Raw genomic sequence first — 24,201 nt, forward strand, 5'->3', positions numbered from 1 at the left:
CAGTTACACCACTTCTGCTCTGCTTGGTTTTAGATTCAGAGAATCATAGAATATCCTGGGTTGGAAGGGATCCACAAGGATCATCAAGTCCAATTCCTAGCTCCACACTGGACCACCCAAAATTTCTGAGAATGTTGTCCAAATGCTTCTTGAGCTCCACTAGGCTTGGAGCTGTGACCATATCCCTGGGGAACCTGTCCCAGTGCCTGACCACCCCCTGGATGCAGAACCTTTCCCTAACCCCCAGCCTGACCCTCCCCTGTCCCAGCTCCATGCCGTTCCCTCGGGTCCTGTCGCTGTCCCTAGAACTGAGCACCTGCCCCTCCACTTCCTGTGGGGGAGCTGCAGGCCACCATGAGGCCTCCCCTCGGCCTGCTCTGCTCTGGGCTGAACAAACCCAGGGACCTCAGCTGCTCCTCATACATTTTCCCCTCTAGACACTTCACCATCTTTGTAGCCCTCCTTTGGATGCTCTCCAATAGTTTTATGTCCTTATATTGTGGCACCCAAAACTGCACACTGTACTCAGGGTGAGGCCGCACCAGGTAGAGCAGACCAAAACAATCCCCTCCCTTGACTGGGCAGCAGTGCCATGCCTAAGGCACCCCAGGGTGCAGGTGATCCTTTTGTCTGCCAGGGCACACTGCTGGCTCATATTCAGCTTGCCATTTATCAGAACCCCCGGATCCCTTTCTGCAGGGCTGCTCTCCAGCATCTTTCATGACAGTGGTGTGTTCTCCTTGGCACAGCATTGCTTGAAAAATTGCACATGGGGGGAAAGATTCACTCTGATTTCTGGGGAGAAGGGTCCCCAGTATTTAGAATAGGGATGAAAAAGATTTCTTGGTGCAAAGACGAGGGATGCTTCCACAATAGCTCTCCCAAAGAGGAGAGGGGAGCCCTCAACTAGTCCCCAGCAGACACCAGTGTCATTCATTGTACTCCAGGCCAGCAAAGATTTTATTAAATTCATGATACTTTCTGCTCATTCACCATCTTCAATTACTGAAATTGAACATCAGCACAAATTTATTATCTGCCTCTTTTCACAGAGAACTCCCAGTATATCCCATACTCCAGGTCCAGGGAGGAACAGGACAGGGAATATAAACATTTAATTTCTGTACTGCATCACATTGGGTATTTCACAGAATCACAGAATCACTGAATGGTCTAGGTTGGAAGAGACCTCTGGGTACTTCTGGCCCAACCCCTGCTCCAGCAGGGACACTTAGAGCATGGTGCGCAGAACCATATCCCAGGGCTTTTGAAGATCTCCAAGGACAGAGACTCCACAACCTCTCCGAGCAACACATTGGAGTGTTCTGTCACCCACACAGCAAAGAAGTGCTTCTTGATATTCACATGCAACCTCTTGTGTTCCAGTTTGTGCCCATTGCCTCTTGTCCTGGCACTGGGCACCACTGACAAGAGCCTGGCTCCATCTTATTTGTACCCTCCCTTCAGGTGTTTATACACATTGGTTAGATACCCCTGAGCCTCCTCTTCTTCAGGCTGAACAGTCCCAGCACTTTCAGCCGCTCTGCATAAGAGAGGTGCTCGTGTCCCTTGATCATCTTGGTGGCCTTCTACTGGACTCTCTCCAGTATGTTCATGTCCCTCTTGTATTCGGGGCCCAGAACCGTTCGTTACCTTCTGGCAATACTTTGCCTAATGCAGCCAAGAATACCCTTAGCCTTCTAAGCAGGAAGGGCACATTGCTGACTCATGTTCAGCTTGGTGACCATGACTCCTGGGTCCTTTCCTGATGATCTGCTTTCCAGTAGGGTGCCCCCAGCATGTCCTGGTGCCTGGGGTTGTTCCTGCCCAGGTGCAGGACTTTGCACTTCTCCTTGTTGAACTTCATGAGATTCTCATGCATGACAGCATGACCCTCTGGTGAATCAAGCACTCTCCCCCGTTTCATGTCACCTGTGAATTAAGTGAGGGTGTGCTCATTTGGCTTTGGTGAAACCGTTCTGTCTGAGCTGCAGGGAAAAGGCCTTTGTCTGGCACCTGCCTCCTGCTCTCAGGGCAAGTGAAGCCCTGTGGGGGGTGAGGTGAGGCAAGGCAAGGCAAGGTTGTTCTGCAGCACAGAGATCTTCTTCCCACTTGGAGAAGGGCAACCAAGGAACTTGAGAAGTTGCTGACAGGGAAATTCTGGGTAACCTTTGTTCATAGATACACTAGTCCCATCTGGCCTTGAAGCAGTGCAGTGGGCCCGATGGTTGTGTCTGTGACTCACTGTGGTCATGAATTCATGGCATCTGGAAGCATACCAGGAGGCATGGAGGTAGGCTGCAGATAGGGATGCTGCGGCAGGCTGAGCAGTGCAGCAGGGCTCCTGCTCCAGGAATGCCCTGATGTGATAAAGATGATTTGCCCAGAGAGGGAAGGCTGTGCGAGGAAAAATGTATTATCGCCATTTTGGAAATATATATATATATATATATATACACACATATATTTGTCCATATTTCTAGAAAGAAACCAGGTAATTTGTCCTGCTTTCCAAAGAGGAAAGGCAACGACAACTTACAGTCCCTGAGTACCTGCTGGCCCTCAGGGCTCCTCCATGGAGCACAAAACCCCCACAACCCCACATCATGCTGTGATTTAAGGGTTGTCAGGAGCTATACTCAAGCAAGGCCATCAGAGGACTTTGCTGAGGTTGGGCTCTTGTGCTTGAAGCAGTAGAGGACACAGCTGCCCTGCAAGCAGAGACACTGGGAGTCATGGGATACCCTGGCAGCCTATCAGTCACTAATGCATCAAAAAAAACGTCTGGGTTTCCTTGTAAATTAATAAAAACTGGTGCATTTCCATGAAACATTTTGATGTCTATGAATCAGCGTTTTCCAATAAAATTGTTTTGTCAGAAAATTCCCAGCGTGATCCTGGCATGATAAGGCCCAGAGTGTTGGCTGCAGCCCAAATAACAAGCCTCAGCAATGGGGCAGAGAGTGATCCCTTTGGGCAGTGACGGTTATTCCTGACCTTTCCTGCAGCATGACTGTGTGGCCTGGGCATCTGAAATGTTATTTATAGACAGGAGCAGCAAGCATAGTGGAGACAGTCTCCAGCAGGCCCTCTGGGCAGCAAGCTGCAGCTGGATGTGCAAGAGTTGCTGGCAAGAAGTCTGCCAAGTGTAAAAGCCACTTTACAGAAACACGGATAGAAACAAGCTCCCTTTTGGAGATAAAACATTCCTCCTGGGGGCTTCGTTCTGTGTGTGCATGTCTATATGGCATGGGACACTGCTAGCTGTATGAAGTTACTAATAGCAATGATAGGTGGTTTGATCTCCTTCTCATGTTCCTTTCCCCGGTCTGTCGCCAGAGGAAGATTCATTATGGTACGGAGAGGCTCTGGTTTCATTATGTTTTCATCTCTGTGTGTATGTATTTTCATATATCTCAAACTGTTAAGAACTGCTGGGGAAAATTTGCTGGTATGTGACTAAGGCCACTGTGCAATACAAAGCAAAAAAATGTGTTCCTTTGGTTTCACATGGAGCATGAAAAAATGACATAAAAATGACCCCTTCCAAAAGCCATCTGCAGAGTTATTGGCCCAACTGACTGCATTGACCCAACAGACAGGGGCTGCCGGAAGGATCCTGGGGGCTGAGGACAGGACGGGCAGTGTTGGGACATTCTGTGGCTTCTGTTTACTTCAGAAGAAAAAAAAAAAAAAAAAAAAAAAAAAAAGTTCTCCCTAAACAAAACATTAGATTTTCTTTATTTTAGAAAGTTAAGGATGCTGTTCTCAGATCTTTCATTTGTTTCATGCAGCGTAGTGGAGAAATCATTTTCTGTCTCTGTCCCTAGCTTTTTTTCTGTAAAATGAGGTTACTGCAATGCATCTGCCAATCCAAATTTCTGACGTGTAAAAATGAATTTCTCCCCTTGTGTAAAATACAACAAAGAAATGAAACCAAGGTGTCGTTTATGCACAAGTTCCTTCAGGCACCTGTTCAGAAGCCTCTGTGGACTGGTGGGACAAGAGACATTTTATTCCAAGCTAACATGTTGTTTTGGCATAAGCCATAACCTAGTTGGTGTGCTGCCACTGTGATTAACGATGTGGCAGTAGATCCTCAAAAGCCAGAGAAGAAGGGACTCTTCTAGTTCTTGGTCTATCTGAGCAAGCAACCCAAAAGGCTAAAGAAATCCCTCTGAAAACAAGGACCTCCTCAGAGTATGCCTCTCTACATCTTTGCTAAAGCCAGCACAGGATCTGTCAGGGCTTGTAAGGGGACCATCAGAAGAGATGCCTGAAGAAGCATTTTCTCTGGTCCAAAGAACGTCCAGGAGTGTCTCTCTGGAGAGGGCTGTAGTGCACATGCTATTGGATCTGGTGCATCACCTATTCCTGAGGAGCCAAGGACATAATCTTTGCAGGGCATCTTTTTATTGCAGTGTCATCTGAGACCAAAAGAGGGAAGAGCACAGAAGGGAATCAGAGGCTGCTGTGGGATCTTCTCTGGGACACAGGCAATGCAACAAAGTTTTGGGACAGAGTGTTTTCAACAACATTTAGGGTGTGTCACATTAAAGTCTTAGGCTGAGAAAACAACAGAACAGCACTACTTTTGCCTGAATTACTTTCTAGAGTTATGGCTTTTGATAGTTATTTCCTAGAGTTATGGCTTTTGATGTTATGCTTTCTGTGCAGCAGATCACAGCACTCTAGCAATGGTTGGCCTGAAGATTTCAGTTCAATAGTGAGAGACTCCACTAGTCAGTTACTATTCAAAAACAGTTCAGACATTCCACTGGGAAATGGGCTGAATTGTTGGCTTTTGAAATAAGAACTTCCTGGTGCTTTTAATGCATAGCCAAAATCATCTTAGTATCTCCACTTTCTTTTGGCCTTCCCTGGCAAACTATGCAGCTATGGGTAATTCATAGATAGAGTTATGCAGTGTATGGACTGGTGTTTTGGGATCCGTAGTTTGCTATATTCTTATGCAATGTTACATTTCAGCTTTCATCAAACATGGGAGCTGAACATCATTATGTAAAGACTGCTGCGCATAATCACAACTCAGAAAATAATAGGATGGGATTATGTGTCCTTATGCAAAATTTCTTAACAAACAGGGAACAAATCCTTTATTCCATTTTTTAATGTCAGAGACAGTTCAGAGAAAGCTTTATATCACTGTGGTTTGATGTAATGCTATGACAATATGTATATTTAGGGATTTACTTCAGAGAGACATTTGTTTGCATACGTGCACTCTGAGTCCTGTTTAGTAAAGAGAAATATTTATTCTGACAGCATATATTGTGTTTCCAAGATGGACTGATTCAGGTTTTCATTCAGCAATGGAGAGTTGTGGCAGATTATTAGTTTAAACGATACAAATAGCCTTTCATTCTTTAATAGGTACTTCTGCTTATGTAAATCAGCAGTGAGGAGTTTAAACTATATCAGAGTTATGATTCCTTCAGTGTAACAATATGTTTGGCTTGATACCTGAAAACCACCTTGAAATACACAGCCATTGCAACAGTGCCTTCTGTCAGTCATCTTTGAAAAACTCAAGAATAAAATGGTGCAAGTAAGTTAAAAAGAAAACATACCATATTCCTCACATAAGTACACCAAGAACAGAGCAAAATCTTCCAAGAAGCAAATTTTCTCCTCACTGAAGAGAAATAGCTGCTTCTCCCACCTACCTGTCCTTTCCTAATCATGCTATTAAATGTCTGTGACCATTGGGAACCTGCCAAGTCTCACCTGGAAGGTACCTTCCACTTGGAAGGAATATATAGGGTCCCCAGAGACCCCGGGCAGTTCTGCTTTGTTGAAGTTAGCTATAGCGGTGCATGGACGTTGTGGATCTCAGTTGCCAGAGGAGGTCCAGGACCTCTGACTGACGTAGGGTCTATTCATTGCTGAGCCATCGCTCCCCAGTAGCCCTACTCTTTCACCCCTTGAGAAACACAACACACAACACAGAGGAGACGATCTCATTTTTTCCTTCCCTTGCTGCATCTGAATGGGAGACTCTGCTCCTAAATGTCCCCGTGGTGCTTTTGAAAGGTGCTGTTGATCACTGGAAATGCACAGGTTGGCTGAGACCACCCTGTGGAGTAAGCAATAGGTCTAAACCCTGCTGGCTGCATAGGCAACTCTAAAGACCAGGGGCAGGCAGCTGCCAGCAAGGGGCTGGCTTGGATGGGCACAAGCAGGTGACCACAGTGCATGATTCCATCGCTTTTGCAATTTCTTTTCTCTACACAAATAAGCCAGCTTCTTCAGTCTCCCCTTAACAACAATGACACAGAACTGCAAACTGCTCTTGGAGTGACTTATACCATCATAATTTATGTTATACTTAATAGCACTTCTGTGAAGGAAAGGACTGGTTACAGCTAAGCTGATGTGGCCAATGTGCATTAACTCCCCATGTGCTGGAAGATATCCATCCTTGACTGAGATCCAAATGATCCTGTAACCAATGATACAGGCAAAGGAGACTGTAGGAAATATTTTTTCTACCAATACTGAAATAGGCAACTTCCCCTAATTCATCTTTTAGGTTTCTTTAAAAGCTGCTCAATGCCTCTTCTGCGTTGTTATGGTCTCTGATCCTTCTGGGGCTGTTTCTCACTTGTATCCTTCTTCCCAACATTTGTTCCTGAAGAAGGAGACATAACTACCTTGCATTCAAATTCATAGGCTCCATAATTTCAGAAATATTACCCTCTACAGTGTTCTTTCTCCACCCCTCTGGAGTCAGTGATGGGCCTTAGCTATCTGATTTTAGCAAAACAAAACAAATATGCTAGCCCAAAGATATTCTGACCATATATAGGCTTAAACATCCTTTTGGAAAATATGGTTGATATCTGTGATCAGCACAGAGCAATTAGAAACCATAGCCATTATGAAACAACGGTCTTACCAGTAATTTATCACACAGGCTCAAACTATTTTCTCTGTGGGGATGTGAGCTTCAAGATCACCTCCTGCTCAGGAGATGCAGTGGGTTAAATCCTATGGAGGATCTGACAGGGAGGATGCAGAGCTCAGAGCAATAATGTGAACCTGAACACACAGTTAAATCTCAAAAATGCAGTGTCCCAAGGGGAAGTAATAGAAGGGAAAGATTTAGCGTGGATATAGCTCTCATTGAGGCTGTTTTCTGAGAGTGCTTTGACACAGCAATCTTTACTTTTTAATTGCCTCAAGAGAACTAGCTTTCTATTGCCTAATAAATAAACAACACTATGAAATGCAGATCCCTGGTTTGTAATAGAACCGGGCCTTAGCTACCTGGGTTGACAGGTCTGTTACACCATAGCATACCATGTGGCTGCTGAGAACTCCAGGCTTCTGCTGCCTTTATTTATGGAGAGGTTTATATCTCCTTTAGCAGCTTTTAGGGCCAATGCATGGCCAATCAGAGAGCGTTGAGCAGACCAAGTATATTCTAGCTGCAGGCAGGAGGCCATGTACCATTCACCGCCTTTTTTATCCACAGTCCAGTTCTGCTGGATGTGCCAAGGTCTTGGCTGAGATGTGATCTTGTTAAATCTCATGGTGATAGGTGTAGAAGAAAGAGTCAGAAAGGGAATTTCCAGGCCCAAAAAAAGCAGTGTTTGAAGGTCTCATGGTCATTTTGTAGTAACATATATAAAGCACAGAGCAAAGCAGGCAGCTGACAATATCGGCTGGAGTGGGAGGGGACTGGAGAATAGGATGGGAGTGGTGCAGGCAACAAAAGCAAAGGCTGAACCACAGACCTGCTTTTTCTTTGTAAATTCACTTGTTGCTAAGAATAACCTGCCTGGACAATGTCCTACAGTGTGCTCCAACCTAAAGGGCATTTTGGTCCGACAAATGAAACCACATGAACATGCGGATTGAAAACATGTGTTGAGTGATTAAAGGCGAAGGCTTGATGACAGGCCCATACCAGAGATGGTGCATCTCGGGGAGGAGACTTGCTGTTTGGGAAATGCCATATTTTACCATTGAGTTCATTAGTATTTGCCATAAGGAAAACAACAAAGGTTGTCTACAGCAAAAACTCCAGCTCAGATCCTATCACTGCATAGAAGATGTTTGCTTTGGAAACACCTCGCTGGGGTTTCTGTAAGTTGGTTGCTCTGCAAATGCTGTCTCACGGACAGTTTAGGATTTCATTCTGCCTGGATTTGGACTGCGTCCCAGGAGTGTGCTCACTATCAGGAATCCAGGCTGGAAAAAGTGTGCGTTGTGGAAGATCAGCCACCGAATGATGTTCTTGCAGTGCCTGCATGCTGGGCAGGTCAGCCCAGCACTTCACAAGCTGTGCACCAGGCAGTGACCAAAGGCAACAGGTATCATTAAATCTATCAGCATCTATGCAGATAGAGGCAACAGAGAGAGTTACAGTTTTGTTTCAATGTGTTTATGATAAATTTCTTTCTGCTAGTCTGTTTGCAACACTGTCTATCCTTAATGTTTTAAAGGATATTCTGTCCTATATTTTAACTTGACAACAATATTTTTCTGTGAAAAAAATAATTATACATCCTTGTTAATCATATTTTCAGATGAGATGTTAACAAGAACCAGAACTGCAGGTCCAAACTCCTCACCCCAAACATTGCATATTGAAGAACAAGAACAAATAAGCCACAGTGCAGAAACTCTGCTGATTTTTGTGACAGTAACCAGTGTATCTGTGACCTAGTGTGATGTACCTGCATCAAATTAATATCTGACAGTCCTTAACAGTCATGGTCCTTGTCAGTTTTCCATCAATGTATTTCATTAGGAGTTGGTACTTAAAATCCAACTGAATCAAGTATTTAGGGCCCTGAAAACACATTGGCATCCAGGCAGCCACACTTTGGGTAGGGGCAGGGATCCCATGGCATAGTTACACTGAGGATAAGGGAGAGAGCCTTCACTGCCTCTGTATCTGCAGTACAGACTTAAGCAACAGAAGTAAAATCAGAAGAGACTGCAGAAGCACCCACACCATGCAATTCTCAGTTAGTTTTGCTGAGAAGAAGCAGTCTGCAGGAAAGCTTTTAGCCCATATAAATTCCTGCTTTGCCACACATTTTGCAAGATGCCATGCTGCTGCTGTCATTCTGCCACTGCTGTGCTGTTGACCGGGTGCAGAGTTTATGTCATGTGCACTCTTATCATACATGCATTGCAAGAAATTAGCAAAAAATGCTCGTTAAGAAAGGCTCGTTCAGGTCCATGCCTGGGTATATTAGCTCCTTCTTGGTCAATGAATTAGTTGTTGTTAATTACTGTGGAGTGGAACATGAAGAATCCTGTCTCTAGTCTGTTAAGCATTATCTCAGTTCACTCAAAAATATTTCTTTTTACTAAAATTGAACTGCTTGAAGTTTTGTAAGTGCAAAAATTACTGAATAATGATGGACATAATTAATATTCAGGCTTGAAGGACATCATGTTGCAACATTTATTTGGCTTATATTTCTACACAGATTTGGAGCTTGGAATACACACACACAAAATGTTTTTTAAATTTCTGGCAAGTATTTTTAACCTGCACCCTTTCCCTTTCCTTGACTGCTGTTTTTCCATCTACAGCAGAAGGGAAAGGCAGACACAGGGACAGAGAATGACTTAACTGTGATGGAAGAACAAGTCCAAATTTTATTTGATTTGACTTTGTAGCAAAGTCAGCTTAATGGGATTGGGAAAAAAGAGGAGCAAGGGACCTTTCTGCTTCTTGAATTCACAGCTCAGTCTTACAAGCCTGTTTCTTGTAAAACAGCCTGTTTGGTTCAGGACATTCATGAAGTCCCTCTAGTTTCCTTTCTCCTTCCTTGAGAGCACTGAGGACGTAGCACAGTGTGGATATTGTGGGTCATTTTTGTTGAGTATCAGTTTTTTCATAGTCCCTGTGATCCTTTGACATTGCAGATGTACTTCTGGCTGTTTCCCGCTGGGAGACTCCAGATTGAACTGTTGCAAGCTGGGCAGAGGCTGGTGTCCCATGGCTGTGCAGCCCAGGAGGAGGGTGCAACACCACCAGCAAGACATGCCCAGCTCCACACAGCGAGGTGCACTGGGTGCCTGGGGGGCCAGGGCCAGGTCCGACATCACCCACTGGATAGCAGTTCCCTTTGTGGTGGAATTGGTACTTGGGTGCTTCAAGGCATTTCGTTCAGCACGTTGCAAATGAACATTCCAGTTTGGTGTTGTCTGTGACGTGTAGGAATGTAGTGGTAGAAATACAGAAAGCTGAGACATTTCTTGGGCCTCTCAGTTTGATAAGGGCTCTGTGTGCTCTGTACAGCACTCTGCAACAGAAAAAAAAAAAAACAAACAGCAGGAAGTTGTTTTTTTCTGTGCTCAGAGCTGCTCGGGCACCTCCTCTGCTCCTCTTTCTCACAAGACCCGGATAAAGGTCTACAGAGAAAAAAAAAAATGCACGTTGATGGCAACTGAGGCTCTGGAGCCCCAGGGAATGGTAGGAATGTGGTCAGAGACAATGAAGAACAGGTAAAATATAGTGAGGACTCTGCCGCCAAATTTGCCCTGCCCTTCGAGAAAGAGCACAGGGAAGGGGGTGGCTGCAGAGAAGAGGGCTCTACCAGAGCATGCTGCGCCCATCCCCGGCCAGCAGGCCTGCCTGTGTGCAGGGTGTGCAGCAGCTCCAGGGGCCGGCAGCAGGAGTGCTGGCAGAGAGGACCAGAGCATCTACTGGGCAGGCCACACTCCCCCTCGCAAGAGGAGGGTATGTTGCCCAGCCTGGGGATGTCTGCTGCAGGGAGTCTCCAAGCCGGACCTCCGGTCCCTGCTTGCTTCACAGAATCACAGAGGGGTTGAGGCTGAAGGCATCTCTGGAGGTCGTCTGGTCCAGCAAAGACACCCTGAGCGGGTTGCCCAGGAGCACATCCAGGCAGCTTTTGAATTATTTCCAAGGAAAGACTCCACAACCTCTCCGGGCCACCTGTGCCAGTTCTGTCGCCGGCAGGTGGCTGCATGCAGCAGAGCACTGCCTCCTGGGCTGAGGGGACACACCAGGCTGTCAGAGCCCACAGGGACCACTCTGTTGTGTGACAGCAGCATCCGCCCTGATGCACTCTCTTGTCCTCTCTGAGAGCCAAACCACTTTTTTTCATTGCACTGGGAGCAGCAGCATGACTGTTTCAGCATTGTGTCCCCTTCCTCCTCTGCTTGGTCTGCAGAAAGGCTGGCAGATGCCACAGGCACATGCAGGGAGCTGCAAGCCAGGCTGTTTTTTCCCCAGTACAGGCATTCAGGAGGGGCAGAACTGCCTGCAGTGGCTGCCTTCACCCATCCATGGCTTAAACATGTGAAACTCCCTTTCTGCTCGTTTGTGTTGGAATATATAAAACTGCTTTCAGTCTCATGGTATTAATAATCCCTTGGATGTCTTTGTTTAAAGTATTGCAGTGGGAAGTGCTATTTTAAGGCTCCATTGAGTCAGGCGGAATGTGAAACCTCCTCCCACTGGACACTTCACACTTGGTGCTTATCTGCATGCACGCTGGTATTTTGTCTAATACAATGTGGAGATTAGCTCTCCTTGCAATTTCACTTTCACAATTTACATTTCATGTGTTTGCAGCAGCCACAACAGTCTGTATGAGATCGTGTCCATATGTTCCTGGTGTGTCATATAGGTTTAGTGATAGGGCTATGCTCTGGGACACAACGAGCATCAGGTCCTACGAGGTGCTGGCTGGGCGAGCTGGCAAGCTGGTTCTGGAGCCATCGAGAAAGTTCAGCTTGCTAACAATTCATCAAGTAGCTACAAAAGTATTTGGCTCTTTAGCTGGAGATAACTCTCAGCTGACTTGCTGCATGTTCAGAAAGCATTTCTGTTTTTGTAGTGCCCCTAAGTTACACTCCCTCTGCATGTTGACTAAATCGCTGCGGGAGTGGTTCTGGTGTAAGCACTCCTGGACTGAATAGGATTTGCTGTGCAACAGCCAGCACTGAGCACAGACCGGCACAGGGAGTGGCTTTCCTTACTTCTGTAAATCCTGTCATGTTTTATTATGATCGCGGACTGAAACTCTCATCTGAAACCCAGGAAAGGGAATGCCTTTAGCTGAAAAGTAATAAAATGAAAAGGTGTGAAAACCATTGCTGGAAAGGAAAATTTCTTTTAAAATTGTAACAGAAGCCCAGAATAAAAATCCTGTCCAAATAATGGTCCAGGGTGTAGATATTCCTAAAAGTCTTCATGGGAAGTAACAGCAAGGGAAAGAGAGGTGGAACATAAAATAAATAAATAAAGTCTGTTCCAAATAAGAAGGAAGGAAAAATATTGGAAGGAAAAATATTGCAAGTTTTGCCAAAAAAAAAAAAAAAAAAAAAAAAAGCAGAAATTCATGATTCTAGAAATATCTAGAAATGTTTTCATCCCTTGTTCTGGCTTTGCAGGGCACGTGGCTACAGTGCAGCTTGGTCAGCTAAAGCATTTCATAATGCCAGCCATGGCCAGGAGTGACAGGGACACAGGAAGTCTCAGCTCTAGTAGATTTTCCTCTGATCTTGGGGGAAGGCTCATTTCACCCCCAGCTTTCCAGACCAGCCTCCTGCCCCACTTGCCCACCTCCTGGAGCACATCTAAGTCAGTAACTAGATCTAAGGAGCTAATCAAGGCTACACAGGAGCAGGCAGGTTCCTCTTCCTTTGCAGGTTCCTCTTCCTTTCTGTTTGTCTGTTTTCTGTCCCAACCACCAAGACTCTTCTAGCAGGTGGGCACTGGGGGATGTCGTCTCCAGTTGTCTGTAGTCAGATATTGACTGACTCCTTCAATCCCTCTTCTCATCTTGAATCACTAGGCATGCAGAGGGAATGGACATGTGAACGATTTTTCCAGCTGTCCTCTTCTCCTGCCCTGGAGGAGGAAAGGGAAACTGTGGGGTCACCATGTGAAGGTGAAAAACCTCTCTGGAGCAGATCTGCCCTGCTCTGGTCCTTGAGATGGTGAGATCTATGCTTGGGGGTATTCCAGGTGGCAGGTTCCCGATCCTTGATGCTTGAGAACCAGACAAGAGAGGCCTCAAAAGTTCCACTGATGTGGCAGAGACACCAGAATAAATCACATGAGACTGGGCCAAACTAAACAGGCAACACTGACTTGTTTCTCTCCTTGTTTCACACGTGGTCTCAGGGCCCTGACTCCTTGCTTTGGGTTCATACTAGACTGGGGGCTGGGATCACTGCAGCTGGATGATCCTTTTGGATAGGGTCATGCCAGGTTAATTGTTCCACTAGGTCTAGACCTCCAGAAGGTCTAGGGAAAAGGACTTTGGTCAAAGCAAGCCCAGGTATTCTGAGTGGATTGGTCTCACAAAGAGTCACATTTTCTAATTTGCACAAAATATATTCATTTGGTGGTGGAGAGTTTCCAATATGCCCTCTCCCACAGCAAGTTTGGTTGAAGAGAGGCAGAAAGTGTGCCCAAGATGAAGATAAGAGCTCCCATCCTCAGCCTATGCTTCCAGGTTTGAGAGGTCATCCTGGTCCTGGTGATGACCAGCTGCCTTGTTCCCCAGGGTCATCTGCTGCAGCAGCACAGTGATCTTTTGAGCAAGGAGCTGGAGAGCCAGAGATGATCCTCACTGCAGAGGGCATCTGTGATTTTGCAAGGTGAGGGACAGCCTGGTGGGAGCTTTCCTCTGCGAAGAAAAGTGAGCGCACTTTGTAGAGGTGAAGTTTGTTGAGTGCTGGCTTCCAGGACTTAGCAGTACATGTTACTGCTGGATACTAACAAAACATGTTATTGCTTTATCCTTTGTAGCCTTGCTTATAAATATCGCGATCTCTGTTTTACCCTTAACTCTGAAAGGATGAAGTTGATTTATTATTGTTCTTTCAGCTGTGTCTAATAATAAAGTGTGAACTCCATGCAAAGCTGCTCTCTGTACCAGGGACTCTGTCATAATGAGATCAGTGAATCCAAATACAGGGGTAATAGGAATACACCAGAGGTGTTGTCAAGGCATTTTGTACACCCATTGTGAGGGCGATCCGAGGGCCAGGAATGTCTTTGTTTAAAGGCTCTGGTCTCCTTTGGCAGGTAGAAGCTGGTACCTTTTTTTTTTTTTTTTTTTTTTAAGTGGCACAGGGATCTTGAAATGATTTACAAGCCAGAAACAAGAACATGCCAGTGACACTTTTGAAACACATTTTTTTTTCTCTAAATCATTTTCAAGTATTTTTCTGTAGAAGCTGGAGCCCTGCTGAGAAGCACTGGCTCAGGCCTGCATTTCTCCCGTTTATGGTACCCCACACACAGGCAGTAAATGCCTCCACACATTGGCCCCGTAGTTCCCTTGCCATCACATGGCTGCCTTTGGAGAGGTCCAATCCCTGCTTCTGGCCTGGCAGCATTTCCTAAATCACTGGGTTTCACATCCTGCCCCTCAGCCATCACACTCTTGCTGCAAACAAGCACTTTCAATTCCTGCCTGGAAGCTCCTTAACTCTGACTGCTGGAAAACTCAGTTTTCTGACAGAAAACTCAGCAAGACAGGTAGAACTGTGTTAAAAAAAAATCCTCCTAGGCATGACATGGAAGAAAAGTTAATATTTAAAATGCATGTATGATGTAATGAGTCTTAAAATAGTCTGTATCCTGGGGAAAAAAAAAAAAAAGAGATTAACTGCTTAAGGAAAACTAATGAAAAGGTCACTTGGACAATACTTGCAAAGCACTCTCTGCACTGCATCACGGACTTATCGGTTCTGTTTGACAGGGACTCACACATGATCCCAAGCACTTATCTCTGTTTTATACTTTATGAAAAATTGATTGACTCATTTTACCCAAGAATTTGCATTAAATAAGAAATAAAACGTTGTTTATGGGCAACTTTGTCTTCCCATAATCAGCAGGGGCCAGTTTTATAAGAACAGGGCATCAGCTCTTAATACTGCAAAGTACCTGCATATTTGACATGGCAAAGTGAACTCTTCTGTTATTATCTTAGCTGGATCAGTTCCTAAAGTTAAACAGAAACAGCAGCGAACATTTTCCATTCTTTCTGCCCTTAACCAGCTTCCCGCACTGTCTGGCACAGATCACATCCTGCCTAGGTAGCAGCCAGTCCTCCCAGTATGCAGGCTCAAATGGGTGGAACAGAGATCTGCATCCCTTGTCACGGCAGCAGGTGCTAGCAGCACTGGGACATCTGAGCTTCTGCGCAGAGGGGAGGCCATAGCAGAATATGGGGTGCCGCAGGCTCCCCCTGAGTGTGCTGCTAAACACTGATTCTATGGGGCAGCAGTCCTCTTCCTCTCCACTGTAAGATGCCACCAGGTTCAGGCACATTGGTGCTACCCAGTGTGCTGAGATAGCAGTTTCAGTGTGGTAAGTGTTCGTTTTTCCCACTGAGTCCGGGGATCACAGAGGCAGGCCTAAAGAGGGTCTGCTCATCTGCTTAAAATTTCAACCAGCATCAATTAGAGTACTTGTGCCTGGTGTATCAGATACAATTATTGCTAATACCATACAGGAGAGACCTAGAGCTCCCATGATAACCCCTGAGATGCATTGCTGGGAGTTGAGGGCCATGATCTAAGAAGGTGTTCTTATGTGCTTGCCCTGTTCTCACCTCCACCCATATGCATCTGCTGTTGACCAGCACCAAAGACTGGATCCTTGGCTAGATGGTCTGTGGTCACCAGAAGGGCTGTCCTTATGCTCCCCTTCTGCTGGTCATAGACGGAGTTAAAGGCTGTGCCATCTTACAGCACAGCCAGGGTGCAGAGACATTTCCTGGGCTGGTTATCTCCTATGTCTAGGAAGCCTAGGAAATGGAGCTCTATCCTGAACAGCTCTTTTGCTGTTGTGCTGTCTTTTACCTCAGTTTTGCAGAGCTAAAAACAGGCTACAGAAAGAGCTTTTCTGACTTACTTCCCCTGTCCAAGCTCATGACTGATGGGCTGTGCAGCCCTGCTGAAAAGGACCTGGGGCTTTGTGGAGGACAGCAGTATGAATATGACCCAGTGGTACACCCTCGTTATGAACAAGGCAAAGCACCCGCAGAGGAAGAGCATGGGCAGCAAACTGGGGAATGTTCCTGTGTGTGCTCACCACATGTGAGACCACACCAGGAGGACTGTGCTCTCTGTCGTGCCCCTGAGCTGACAGTGTGTGTGAGAAAGTGGAGACAATGCAGAAGAAAGCTTGAGCGGGTGACCTGTGAAGCAAGGTGAAAGGAGCTGGGTTTCTTTCATCTGGCGAGAACGAGGCTCAGAAGGAATCTAACTGCAGCCAGCAACTATATGAAGGGCAGCTACAGAGGTGGCTGTGTAGAGGGAGACAAGATTGCAAGTGCTAAAAGCTACTTGTGGTGGGAAGTTTAGACTGGATGTCAGGAAAAGCTCAAACAAGAGGAAAACACAGCACTGGAATGGATCACCGAGCAGGCCTGTGGGATCTCCATCCCTGGAAGTCACGAGGACTCAGCTAGACAAACCATGGCTGACCTGACCTGGCTTTGCTAATAGTCCCTCTTTGTGGAAGAGTTTGGATGGCAGGTCCTGAAGGTCCCCTCCTGCTGCCAGACCTGTGGCTCTGTGATTCTTTTCTCTGTTATATTTCAGGGGTGCTGCTACAGCAACCGTCTGGAGAGGGCATCATAGAAGGGCTGCTCCATTTTAAAACCTTTTTAGTTTCATAAAGGGAGGACTTTGTAGTCAGTAAAACTTCCTACCAGACCATGCCTAATTCTCTTCATTGGAGTCCTATACTCACATGATTTCCTTGAGGAATTCATTGCTTTCCAGCAATGCCTTGCAGCGGCAGGGTGGAAATGCTTCTTCACCTCCTTTGTTGCAGAGTGTGTGCCCTGCCCCAGGGAGAGGGGTTCTGTTTGACTTATCTTAAAACAAAACACATATATTACCCTGAGTGCTGGGAATATAACCTCTGAAAGGGATGTTACATGGTGACTTTTCCTAAAGACAGTTTTATTTTTCTAAATAAAATGTGATAAAGCCTTCAAAATTTTACAATATAACTCAAATGCTGTGTGGTGCTGCAGCCAGTGGCAGGCAGAAAGAAGCATTAGATCTCACAGTTCTAGAACTTGCAGCTTATAAATTTTGGCAACCTTCTCAAAGATTTGTGTTTTAAGCTAAGAGGTATGAGAAATGGAGTTGCTGCTTCAGGTGCTTACATGGGAGCCACACCAAGTATCCTCTAAAGCCTGGAGCTATTCATAGGCTTTGTGACATCTTTGAAATTAAAAATGCTGCTAGACTTGTTCTGAGGTGTGCTGAGAACTGAGTGAGACCCATGTCGTGCATAGGTAGGTGGGCAGTGCCCGCTCCATCAGCCAGATATGAGCACCGCACGGCTGCGGAGCCTCTCCTCTCTCCACTAGGTCTGCAGCTGGCACTGAGCTTCCGGTGAAAAAACCTCGTCCAGAAGTGTGGATTCTCACCCATGCCTACCAGCATCACTGTGATCTGCATGGATGTGTGGCTCATGCAGGAGACCTCTCCTGGTCTGTGCAAACACTAAGCTGAGCTGCCGTTCAGCAGGAGCAAACAGCTGAAAGCATTGGGACATGTCACCAGTGGGCTTTGAGTGATAACGTGAATGGGCAAAGGGGATGTGACAGCAACATCTATTGTCATGAGCTCTGTGGGTAAGAGATTTAATACTGCTAGTGCAGAAGATGGTCCTGCCTGCAGCTGATAGCCTTGGTAGGATAGGGCTTTGTTACGGCCGCTAGGCCATAGAAACACACCGCATCTGGCCGGTGCTGAGCTCACATTCTGTTTTTTGCTGTGCTGCCCCAGGCTCTGCTGGGTGAGAACAGTTCTGGAGCAAGAAGAGTCGTTCTGGTTTTGCCTGCTACCACAGCTCTGCCTCCTGCTCCTCAGACTCCCACGATGGACTGTGGTTGTCCTCTGCCCAGGGCTGAGGCAGCCTGCTCAGCGCAGCGCCGAGTGGGGCTGCTCTGTGTGGTACCTGCCTAACAGCCGCCCGGAGGATCTCATGCTATGCTGTCATTTCTGCAGCACCTTTTGTCAGTGGTAAATTCCTCCAGAAATAGAGAGAAAATGACACAGAAACGTTGTTATACATAAACCCCTCAACTATACAAAGTCCTGCAAACATCAGATAAGACCATAACAGAGAAAAGGTCACAGCAACACCAGCGATGTCATGAATAGCAGCAACAAGTAGCAACCCGTGCCTGATTCAGTCTAAGGCTAGAAAGATGAAAAGATAGAAATGTTGGCTTTAATCCTTTTGTAGTGTGTTCCAGACAGCTGTCAACTGCTGAACATTCGAAAAACCAGGGCCTCCCAAAGGGAAATAACATCTTTGGAATGACCAGGCTCAAGAAAACACCACATCGTAGATGATGCATTGATGGAGAAAAATAAATTCAGAAGAGAATTTGGTGCTTTGCCGAGCAATGTCCTGCAGATAAGCTTGTACCAGTTCTTCAGTCACGCACTAATGATCTTCGGTTCATTACATGTTATAAATCACTCTGATGAACACAGAAAAGGGTAATAAATGAAAAAATAAATAACAAACATGCTATGGATAGTGCTGGTCATAGAAAGATGAATTAATCATAAACACTGTTTTCAAAGGCTGTGACACGAATGAGCATTCCTTTGATATCAGCCATGCTCTTCTTCCCACCAACTTGTTCTCAAATAAACATCCCAGTAAATATTTGTCTCCTTGCTCCAGACTTGCAAATGAAATGAGAAGGGCCACATCCTCTCCTGGCCTACAGGCAACCATTCCCAGAAGCTGCTGCTGGATTTCTGTCTGGGATTCACCACACCTCACTTAGCTATTGGTCTGCCATCTCAGTCTTGTCCAGTCTCTCTGAGCACCCTTCGGAGCTGTTGGAATAAAAGAAGTGCTTATAGAAGGAGAGGTCTTGGACTGCTTTTTACACCTGCCCAAGGAGAGACACCAGTGTCTGTAGGGATGAACTCAGGTGACTGGCTCAGGCTGGAAATAGTACTGGCAGCCTAATCACTGTACTTATAGCCTCATCTCCTGTAGCCCTCATCCCCCTACAAGGGTAACATTTTTACCTTCCTTGATCTCAACCTATGTTTTTCTTCTTTTAGTTTCCTCCAATTTCTCACAGCTTTACTCACCAGGCTGTTGCAGTACAACCACCTGCTCTCCTGAAGGACTTGCTACTTTCAAGCACTTACAATTTTTTCTATCATTGCTTCGCTGTCAAATGTCACATCCTGGTGCTCCTCTCCCTGGAAGGTCTTCTAAGAAGTTTTGATGCACAGCCTGCACCAGGGTCCTTTCTGATGAAGTACTTTCCACCTGCTTGTGGCACCAAGGTCCTCCTGCAACCTAAGCCTTCATTCTGCTTGGTGAATGAGACTGTTCTGCACCTTCGTGCTCTTGCAGCACACTGTGCAAGCAGCAGTTCTGCATTGCATCTCTGCTCCTCTGGGAAGGGGTCTTCATGGTCTGAGCTTGCTGTTGGCAGGGGAAGGGGTTACTTTGCTGTGCACTGCCACGGTCCAGCCGCGCTTCTGCCCACCAGTGGAGCCATCACCCGGGACTGCAAGGCAGCGATGAGCACTGCTGGGATGCTGGGATCACTGCTGGCCTTGGTACAAGCCTTTCTAACAGATTCATGGCTGATGCCAGAACCCTGTTTCCTCTTTCTGGTGCCGTATGATTGCAAACTCCTATTTCATTCTCTGCCTGCTCTTCTTCCTAGGTGAGGCCCATTCATTATTTTTAACTGTATGCATAACTCTTCTTTATCTCTAAACCCTGCTGCTCCTCCTGCACAGACCAATTACATGACTGTCTCCTGGTAGCTTGCCCAAGCGCAAGCCAGCTTGCTACTCCATCTCTGTGTTTCCGTAGGCAGTAGCCAGAGGCGCTGAGGAAGCATTTCTGGTGCATGTCTCTGCAGCTGTTACCTCATTCCTCAGGTTGCAGAGAGGCCTCCACTGGGACATCAGCCTGCCTTACATACCCCCATGTCAAAACATCTGCTTCCTGCAGCACAACATGACCTTGGCCATCTCTCACATGCATTTGTCCTGTTTGACCTCAGAAATCCCTTGGTGGTTCCAGTGTCTGCCCTGCAGAAGCAGGATCTGCTCTCTGCAGGGTGCTTGGTGCCTTGCTCAGTCCCCCGTAATCTCACACTTGGTCTGTCAATACACCTCAGCCTTGTCTTTAAGCTACTGCTTCCAGTAGCTTCCAGCTTCATCTTTACCAGATTTGAAGCCTCAGTTCTCATATGCCAAAGCAAAATGCCATCTCCAAGTTGTTTGAGATCCTAGTCAGCTATTTTCCTGAAAGCCATGGTGTTTCAGGCAACTGGGAATGCTCTGGATAAATGGTACTCAGAGGGTTTGGGATCCTCTACTAGATCAGGCTGTAAAGACCTGTATGAGCAGTGTCTTTTAGCAGCAGCACAGAAAACTTGATGCTCTCTTGAATAAATAGATCTGGTTACCTCCTTATGTGCAGTATTCCCTCTGCTTATCCTCCATGTCAGCATTGCCTTGAGATCACAGAGATGGAGGGTAGCTAATGAGAGATTTTATTGAGTAATCTGAAGCAATCAGCAAATCCTTAGCTTCTCCTGTTGCTCATTTTCCCTATACTGGAAATAAATTGAGTGGCAAAAGAACTGGAAGATGTTTTTAAATGTGGTTCTGGCCTGCACAAGTGACTTATAATAATGTGGATATTGCTGCATATTGTTTCTTAATAGGCCCCTCAATTAGTTCTGCTGAGTACAGCACAGTGGGAGAACTGGTTTTATCTCCTTGCCTCCAGCCTTGATTTTAGCTCAGCCAAAGAGGGCTGTCCACTGTTCTTTCCCAGCACAGGGCTTGAGGAAGCAGTGGTAAAGAGATCACAAGGATTAGCACAACTGTGGGAAGAAAGGATAGAGGAGCAGCTCCCATACTCAACAGTCTCAGCTGACAAACACAGCCGTCTTCTCTAGCTGGCACTATAGCAGTCCAGGCTGCAGGGAACACGCTGGGCTCCTTCCAGATGAGATGCCACCATCAGTAACAACAGACGTGCAGGACTTTGTGATGCTTGGTTTAAATCCCAGCCTCAGAGACGCCTGTACAATCCCTTTGCCTTCGCTGTGACTTATGAGATGCCTGGGCAGGAGTACTCAGTAACAGAGTGGCACTTTCATTGGTGGATGTGGAAGAAGCTGGTTTCTGCCAAGCGGTGAGGTTCTGCTGGGTGAATGCAGAAAAATCTCCGGCCTGCAGGCACAGCTCTGAGACTTGCACACTCAGGCCTGGGCCATAACCGGGTGGTGTGAATGCAGTTATCTCTGCATCTAAGAAACTGCTGCAAGTGGGATTCTACTTGTCTGTCCCCCTCAAAACAGCGCAGTCAGATCACCTTTCACTCTGCCCATCCAGAACAGACTTTGTACAAAACTGTGTTATGGTCTGGATTCCAGGCTGGACTTGTTATATTTGCTGTCCTGGAAGCCTGGTTGTCTTTCCTCAGCCCACCTCCTCTGCATGACCCATGGTTCAAGAGGGCAGGCACCCTTTTTGCGCATCACAGAATGTGCCTCTTTGCTTTGTGTTACAGTATTCTGAACATATACTCACAAAATAATAATAAAGCCATCTCTTCATTCATCATTTTATTTCTGTCTGAAAAATAATAATAATAATAATAATAAAAATTCAGATGAGAAGAATAAAGAGGCATCCACGATAGAGAACAATAGAGATTAATATTAAATAATACACTAAAGGCTTCACACAGTGAAGTAGAAACTATTACACGGGCTGGAAAAGTACAAGACTTCAGTCAAGACTGGAAGGAACCTAGCTAAATCTGGGTCAGTCTGACAAGTGAATTTTTGAGTGGGTAATGCAAAGTGTTGCACACTCCAAGGAATTCTCTGTGCTAAGTTCAAACAGGAGATCAGTGTGAAACTGTGGTCAGAAGCAACCAAAAATGGGCTTACTTGTAGTGCTTGTCCACCTTGTCCTCCAACAGGCTTGTATAAATGGCTGGCATAATGTCACCTGGGATGGAACAGTCACCTCACTTCAGAGGATGCTGTGAGGACAGAAAAGCTGCAAACAAAGGCAGGAGAAATGGAGAGGCAGGAAGTGTCCTGCCTGAGGACAATGTACCTGTTTAACATGACACAGAATATAGAGGAGACACAAAGCCTGAGGGACAGCAGAGAAATGTCAGAGCATTCCACAATTCCCTCTTCATGTTTTTTGGTTGACATCATTCAAGATCAAAGATGTATCTAATGAGTTCTGAAAACTACACATTAAAGATGGAGGAGAAACTGTGTGCTGTAAATGCACAAACCACATGAGTTTTGAGCATGTTTTGCATTTGTGTGGATAAGAAGTCTCCTGTGACAAAGCTCATTATCCAACACTACTTTTCAAGTGCGATGTAGGCACTTGAGCTGTTTGTCTGCCTTTCTTTTGGAAGTTTTCTATCTTCTGCATCTACTGCAGCCTGCATGAGGGATAAGTACAGGCTGTGTAGTCTGCTCTGGAAAGGTAAGAGGAGGCTGAGCTTCTAAGGAGCTTTCTGTAGATCATAAGAAAGAACTTGGAAGAACTGATGTAATATGTCTTTAATTTGGGTGCGAGGCGCAGTGACATCAGATTTGAGAGCACTGGGTGTATTGGGTGCATGCACACAGCATGCACAAGCTGACTCTGCTGGAATTTATCTACCATTACTTGTGGCATTCAGTGTTCTTGCTTCTGTCTGCTGGACCTGTTGCTGCAGGTTGATGGATCTTGGAAGAAGTTGGATTGTCCCTGTAACATCCTGTTACTGGCATGTCACTGTTGCTTGGCAAGTCAGGAGGAACATCTCTTGTCTTCACAACACTGTATTTGATCCCTGGTAGTCCTTCTACTACTAAATTTCCTTTTGGAAACTAATTTGCAAAGAGATCCTGGCCTGTGGCAGAGCACCGAATCACAGTGTTGCAGCCCACAAGTCAGATTAGGTTAGCGTCATTGGAGGGTTTCTGAGGTCCTCATCCAACATCAGGATGGAGCAGAGGGTGCATTTTCCTTCTTGGGTTTGCATTCAGTTCAGGTGATAGTGGCTTGTCTGGTCTCCATCACCCAACCCAGATGCCCTCAAGTGTCTTGTATCAGAGGGACATGTACCCCTTGGCCCCATTCTCTAATGGTGATCATTCGAACCCAACCATTGCCAAGGAGAATATCTGTTCTGGGTGCAGCTCCAGACCAGCCCTTCCTCAGGACTCTTGACGGTTTTGGTCCACGGCCAGAGCACAGCAGAGCATGATGGTAAACATAATAACATACCAGTAAGTGTGAATCCAAGTCCAGACCAGCAGTTAAGGAGGGCATCCATCCTGCCATGCGAGAGGTGGCTCCACAGTACAGGAGGTCCTGCCAAGAGCTTTTTTTGACTGTTCAGTCAAAACTTCCCTTTGCCTATTTTTCCATTGCTCCTGGGCACAGTATGTGCCTTCTTGGAGCACCCCAAATAACCCTCACTCGCTACCATTGAGTTATTGTTTCATTTAAATGATATTGGAAGCTCCTTCAGCCCCAGCCAGGGAGAAAGGCTCTCCCTCCTTGCCAGGGGACTATGTAATACAACAGTTTCTGCCAGTACTGCTCCGCGGGGGCCAGGAGAGAAGCAGGAGGGACATAATGTGCTTTCCATGAGGGAAGCCTGTCCTATCAAGGTCTGCTGGGTCTTGCTCTGCTCCTGGCATGGTTGCCTCTCCCAAGCTGTACACGAATTGATAAAGTCAGACAGCTGGATGAAAGAGCATAAATACCCTAAACTTAAACATGCTATTGAGAAGCTGAAGGCAGGACATAAATAACCGCACTCTCGCTTTCATGTTTATCATACAATTGCAACAGGACCATATTTGGAATAAATATTCCAATATTTGAATGCAACATGTGATTGGAGTTTATCTGTTGTTATGTTTTGAATAAATAGTCAGAAAACTCATTATTTCAGATATCCCCCTCTTCTCACTTTTCCCCAAATGAGGCGGAGCTAGGCAGTTTGGAGCTGCCTGAGCTGCATTTCTTGTTTTCAAAAGCTTCAGGCCTTTCCCTGGAACTGAGCTCATCACAGCTAGTTCCTGAATCACCCAGGAGGCAGGGTCGGTGCCGGGCAGCCGGTCCTGCCCCGCACCCATCCCCGTGGGGATGGCCGTGCTGCCG

General features: G+C 46.1%; 1 protein-coding gene across 9 annotated transcripts in view; it reads left to right on the plus strand.

Moving 5' to 3' along the window:
- MYOCD (myocardin) overlaps positions 1–24,201 on the plus strand; it is a 252,134-nt gene that overhangs the window by 158,783 nt on the left and 69,150 nt on the right. For 2 of the 9 annotated variants that reach the window (XM_080560547.1, XM_080560534.1), the window contains exon 1: positions 3,702–8,339. The exons of the other annotated variants lie outside the window; for them this stretch is intronic. In XM_080560547.1, coding sequence (XP_080416673.1) covers positions 8,277–8,339 — 63 coding nt within the window. In that variant the 5' untranslated portion in view covers positions 3,702–8,276. Of the gene's footprint in view, positions 1–3,701; positions 8,340–24,201 lie in introns of those variants that run through there. 9 annotated transcript variants of the gene reach the window in all.

This window comes from Anser brachyrhynchus (genome assembly GCF_964034855.1).
Source record: "Anser brachyrhynchus genome assembly, chromosome: 18".
NCBI lineage: Eukaryota > Metazoa > Chordata > Aves > Anseriformes > Anatidae > Anser > Anser brachyrhynchus.